This window comes from Pleurodeles waltl, chromosome 7, assembly GCF_031143425.1.
Source record: "Pleurodeles waltl isolate 20211129_DDA chromosome 7, aPleWal1.hap1.20221129, whole genome shotgun sequence".
Taxonomy (NCBI): Eukaryota; Metazoa; Chordata; class Amphibia; order Caudata; family Salamandridae; genus Pleurodeles; species Pleurodeles waltl.
In genome coordinates, this window is record NC_090446.1 from 555,109,782 (window position 1) to 555,115,781 (window position 6,000).

The window sequence follows — 6,000 nt, forward strand, 5'->3', positions numbered from 1 at the left end:
GCCCCTTCTCCAGTGAAGAAGGACCGATACGGAGCCTAAGGCATCCAGCTCTACCCGAGCCAAAAAGCCTCCACCCCCTTCAAAGGAGAAGCCCACCCCCCAACCTACTCCCGCAAAGTCTAAGTCCCACCCCCATCGTAAATCCCCACATTCCACCCCCTCCCCCCATTCCATGAGGTGCCTGGATCACCCTATGGTGCTCCATTTTGTGGAGTACCCAGCACTTGTGGGAGTCAGGTGTGGCCAGTTGTGGCCAGGGACAATTGAATCTTGTTGGACTGGCCATTGGCCCTGTTTGCTTCATCTAGCTCACTGAGCGAGTTAATAAAGTTTCTGTGTGGCCTGTGTTTGGGCTGCACGCAGTTCCACCCTGGTGTTTGTTTAAATGATTTATGTGTATGGGGCTATTGTATGTCCTATGGCCACGTTGCAGTGGCCTCCGGTCGGGCACGTCCTTCTTGGTGTGGGGTGTCTGACTAGTGCTGCTGGGAATGGTTGGGGGGCTTTGCGGGGTGGGTGTGGTGGGTGGGTATGTAAGTTTGCACTTTCCTCCCTTGTGTCGTAGGTTGCGGTACTTACCATTGTCGTCTTCGTCGGTGGTCTCGGTCGTGTAGATATATGGCAAAGAGCAAGGCTGGCATGATCTGCAGCTCTCTGTCCATGGCTGCCACTGCACGTTTTGTGGTACTCCGGTGAGTGTTTCCTTCTATTTGTTTAATTTCTGCCTGGCTTTCTGTGGCGGTGGTTCCGGCCCTAGAACTGGTGGCGGAATGGTGGTTCATAATTTGATGGGCAGGTTGGGCCTTTCCCTACAGCCTGTGGGCGGACTCTGCCGTCTTCAGCGGGACTACTTTCCTGGCGGTGGGTGGTGCGCGGGATGCAAGAGTTTCGTTTGGTTCATTATTTGGCGGTCGGAACCGCTCCTCTGTTGGCGGTTTCTACCGCCACCGGCGGCGGTGCAGAACGGACCGCCATGTTCATAACAAGGGCCTTATTGTGATAATAAGCAGTTAATGAGTTATAGCAAGAATACATTGTTGGCCCATGGGGGCCCACATTGAGTACCGCCCATTCCATTGCTTCTATTCCTTCATTGGTGGGTATTGATGTTTATAGATTTCTTACAACAATTGTGCATGTTGTTACTTTTTTTGTGTTGATATGTTTAATGTGCTGTATTCTGTTAAAAAAGCACTTGTATCCTTGATGTATGTTGCTTTGTTTCACAATCATTTTTAGGAAAACTCCAAAAATGGTCCTACAGATTGAAGAACAGAATGTATACAATATATATTGAGATGAAATTGTGTTTTTACAGATCCTTGTGAATATTAGGAAGTGTATGAATAAGTGGACATCTAGGTTAGACATCTTTTGTTTTAGCCCAGATCCACAGCTTCTCAATGCTTCCTCTAGGGTGTTTGCCATTCTTTTCTTATACTTATTACAGTTGCTTTCCAAGGTATGATTGAGTTTCTCTTTTTCACATAGAGTTGATTCATTTATTTGTTGTAATACACTGTGTTCAATACCAGTATGACTCCTTCTTTGGTACCCGTTTTTAATATGGATCTCTTTTTTATTTAGTTATATTTCTTTGTTATTCAAACTGTTATACTTTTCAGTATATTTTGAGATCTCTCAAATCAATACTTTGTGACTATCTGGAGGGATGAAGGTTGATTTTGGTTTGAATTAAACACATTCTGTCAGATCCCTCTGTTCTCCCTTAGTTTCTGTATTGGTAATGCCATATCAATTTTAGAGGTTTTACAAATTTATGGAACGATATCTCTGATTCCATTAAGTTGGTACACAACATATGTGCGCCAAATAAATGTATTAGTCCATTTTTTACATTCACACATTCCATTCCATAAGATTATATTTAGGGACACAAAGACATAATGGCCCTCATTACAACCCTGGCGGTTGGCGGAGAAGCGGCGGTCTTGCCGCCAACAGGCTGGCGGTAAAAATTTTGGAATTATGACCATGGCGCTTACCGCCATTGTCATCCGCCACTTCTCCGATCCGACCGCCAGGGCGGGGACGACCGCCGGGCTGGAGACCTAGGTCTCCAGCCCGGCGGTCGTCACAATACCGCCGGCGGCATCATGACCCGGCTGACCGCCATGGATTTCATGGGGATAGGAACCGCCATGAAATCCATGGCAGTGAGCACTATCAGTGCCAGGGAATTCCTTCCCTGGCACTGATAGGTGTCTCCCCCACCCCCCATCCCTACCCGAGTCCTTCCCCTACACCCCCCACCACCCCTGCCACCCCCAAAGGTGGCAGGACCCCCCTCCCCACCCCTACCCCCAACATTACATTACACATTCACAGCCGACACGCACGCAGGCACCACCAACACACATACCCGCACACACACCAACATACATGCCTACAGCCACACACACAGTCATACGCACACACCCACATTCAGACATACACGCACACATCCATACAGACATACATACAGACAGACATGCACTCATTTCCCAAACACACAACACCCCTGCATGCATACACGCACTCACACAGCCCCTCTACATACACACATGCACACCCCCCATGCACGCACACAACACCCCCTCCACCCCCCTCCCCTAACGGACGAACAACTTGCCTGGTCCGTTGATCCTCCGGGAGGGGACGGGATCCATGGGGGCAGCTCCGCCGCCAGCACCCCGTCAACAGAACACCGCCACGCCGAATCACAGGACGTGATTCGGTGGGCGGTGTTCTGTTGACGGGGCGGTGGAGGTGGAGCAACCTCCACTTCCCCGCCGACCGCCAGTATGGCTGCTGGCGGCTCTCCGTCCGGAAAAGGACGGAGGGCTGCCAACGGTCATAATGCGCTGAGCGGAAAACAGCCTGCACTGGCGGTCTTCAGCGCGGCGGTCTTGTAAAAAGACCGCCGAGGTTGTAATGACCACCAATGTCCCCTGGGTCTACACTCTTTAGCAGATGCACTAGACTCTGGAATCACCAAGTAACTATTAAAATAAAAGATAGTTTGAATAAGCCAGGTTTTCCCCATCTACAGTGGTCAGAACCCCTTATTTGGTAGAAGATTGTGAATTCTTCTTCCTTTCACAATGCATTTGCTATAGGACTGCATTCTATCACTGAGTGTAAAATATAGATGGCACCTCAAAAATAAGCATGATTTTGCCTATTCACAATCTTTGAACAGTGAGACTGTCCCTGTAGCACACTTAAGGGCATTACAATCAGGAAACAAGCTAACTAAACAGACTTAACAAGCCTTCAAAGAAAGAAAGTGACCATCATCTAGTGCTCAAAGTAGGTGTATAGAACCTCACTAGTGGCTCTGTATATGTTGACAGTGCTTGTTCTCTCTCTATATATATAGGTCTATTGCACCTCATTTGTGATGCTGTGCATAATGATTTATGTTACTGAGATCATATTCCATGTATCCCCAATTTGAAGCATATGGGGTGCATCTGCTTTGACCACACCAGGCTCCACATAGTTTATAGTACTTGGTTTGTGTATGGAGCCTCCTTTGCAATCAGTGTATTGTACTTGTTCCATCATATTCCAGGTAGTTCCAATTAGGATTGTCAGAAGAACTAGGCCTTTGCTTATGTCAGGCTGTCAGTAGGCTAATGGCACCTGGTTTCTGTGTCTATGGAGGTGTACAGGGCCTTGTGTGTCCTTAAATGCCTTATACTTAATGGTTGCCGCATCATAAGTAATGATACCCCATTTTGTAGTGTCTTTGGGACACAGGCTTTGCCTATAATTTTCATTTTTCATGCTTGCAAGCCCTAATGTTCACAACGGCTCTTTTTTTTTTGCTGGTTTATATAGCATAGACGTGGCCGAAGGGCATAAAAGAGGTTCCCATGAGCACAAGAATACACAACACATTCTTTAGGGAGATTATGTGATTTGCCAGGAATCACAGGATGACAACTGACACCAAAACTCAAACCTGGTCCTTCAGTTTTGAAGTTTGCAGCTGAATGTCATTAGGCCAGGCTATGTCTTCTTACTGTGCAGGTGCCAAGCCAACTTGGTAATTGCTCACAACCGCCATTATTTGCGATGGATCACGATTCAATGACAAATGCTTGTGATTGTTTTCTATAGAGCAAACAGGAACTGCTGCAAAAGTGGGTAAGGTTGTCCCTCAGAACATTTACACTGTAGATTAGGGAGCTGGTGCCAGGCATAAATGTGGTACCCCAAAGCAACCTCCGAGAACACTTTATGGACCTGCAGAAGATCAGGCTGGACTGGACCCAGTTCTTAATTTAAGCCGGTGGCTTCTGGGGCTTGGCTCCGGCACTTAATTATCAAAACTGGGCCATATGACAGCCTGCCACATGATGGCATTGCCTGTCTAATTTTGAAATGAGTACATCAGTTTTTAAATTCAACACACAAGAAAAATAATTAATGCTTGCCTCTCAAGCCTTTGTTGTAGCTTTGGGTGTCCTGGAATAGTCCGAATTGTCACACTTGTAGGAGTGTGTTGGTAGGTACTTGTGTTGGTACTGTCATTGGCAACTCTGGAAAGAGCTATGGGTGGTGCAAGCTGCAGAGGCTTCCTGAGAAGGCCCCTTGCACTTATCCTTTTAACAAACCAAGCACTGACAGGACCTGCTGTCTATGACATGAGAGAAGCCTAAAAGACTTCACCTGCTTCACTTGTACCCAGGACAAAAAAGTGAACCATAAGGGTCAGTTGGCTGACCTCTTGTATGGATACAGCAAACTACAAGAGGCCTTTCCCTGAAGTGACCAGCTGACCAGCGACAACTGGCCTAGACTGGACTTTGCTGTGGACCTCGGAGCTTCAGCGGGACCCGCAAGAAAAAGTATCCAAGCAGCATTTCCATAGCATCAGATTAGATTTAAGCTTCATCTCACACAAAGATCCCTGTGCCTTTGAAAAAGTGACAAGGTCCTATAGTGGATCCTCTTTAGTTTTAATGGGAATCAGGAGTTTAGCTTAGCCTTCTGGTTTGCAGGCCTGTGCCCCCATCACCGAAAGACTTATAACCTACTTAGCTCTCTCTGGGAGGGTTTTTCTTCTAAAAAAAGACCAAGTTCCATTCTGCATTGAAGCTTATAATATATTTCAAAATTTTTCTTAGAGAAGTGTCAAACTTCCTGTTAGAAATTGGGTCTTTGGCTGGCAGTCAGGTTACCCCCTGTCCAAGCAAGGACCCTCACTCTAGTCAGGGTAAAAGAGAATCACCCTCAGCTAACCTCCGCTCACCCCCATGGTAGCTTTGCATGAGCAGTAGGCCTAACTTCAGAGTGCTAGGTGTAAAAGTATTTGTACCAACACACACAGTAACTTAATGAAAACGCTACAAAATGACACAACACAGTTTAGAAAAATAGAAAATATTTATCTAAACAAAACAAGACCAAAATAAAAAAAATCTACAGTGCACAAGTCAAGTTATCAATTAAAAAACAAAAAGAGTCTTCATGTAATTTTAAACACAACACTAATGCTGTTAGAGTGGAAATGTATCTGGGTGTGTCAAAAAGAACCCCACACGGGCGAGTGTGCGTCAAAAAGGGCTTGCGATGCGTTGATATCACTCACGAGCGAGACCGTGCGTCGCTTCTCCTTTATTCGAGTCGGTGTGCGTCGTTTCTTCTCTCCGCAGGATAGCAATGCATTAATTTGAACCGCACTCTCGGGTTCAGGCAGGCCTTGCATGTTTTTACACGCTCAGCGATGTTTGCGTTGGAAATCCTGCTGCACGATGATCCGAAAACCATGCAGCGCGGGTTGCGATCTCACCAGCCTCCATCAGCGATGCTGTGCATCGTTTCTCCAGCCACGTGCGTCGAGCTTTCAGTCGTGCTGAAGGTGAGTGTCCACTTTCAGTCACGAAGCCGGCGGAGCATTGATTTTTCAGCTGCAGACAGGAGTTTCGTCAATCTTTTCTCCACACAGCGGTCAGTGCGGGATTTCCCACTCTTGGTCTCTCAGATTCT

General features: G+C 46.8%; 1 protein-coding gene across 1 annotated transcript in view; it reads right to left on the reverse strand.

Moving 5' to 3' along the window:
* LOC138246928 (vomeronasal type-2 receptor 26-like) overlaps window positions 1-5,719 on the reverse strand; it is a 98,512-nt gene extending 92,793 nt beyond the window's left edge. The window contains exon 1 of the mRNA XM_069201676.1: window positions 5,603-5,719. Within this exon, the coding sequence (XP_069057777.1) occupies window positions 5,603-5,719 (117 nt within the window). The remainder of the gene's footprint in view (window positions 1-5,602) is intronic.
* Between the last annotated feature and the right edge of the window lie 281 nt (window positions 5,720-6,000).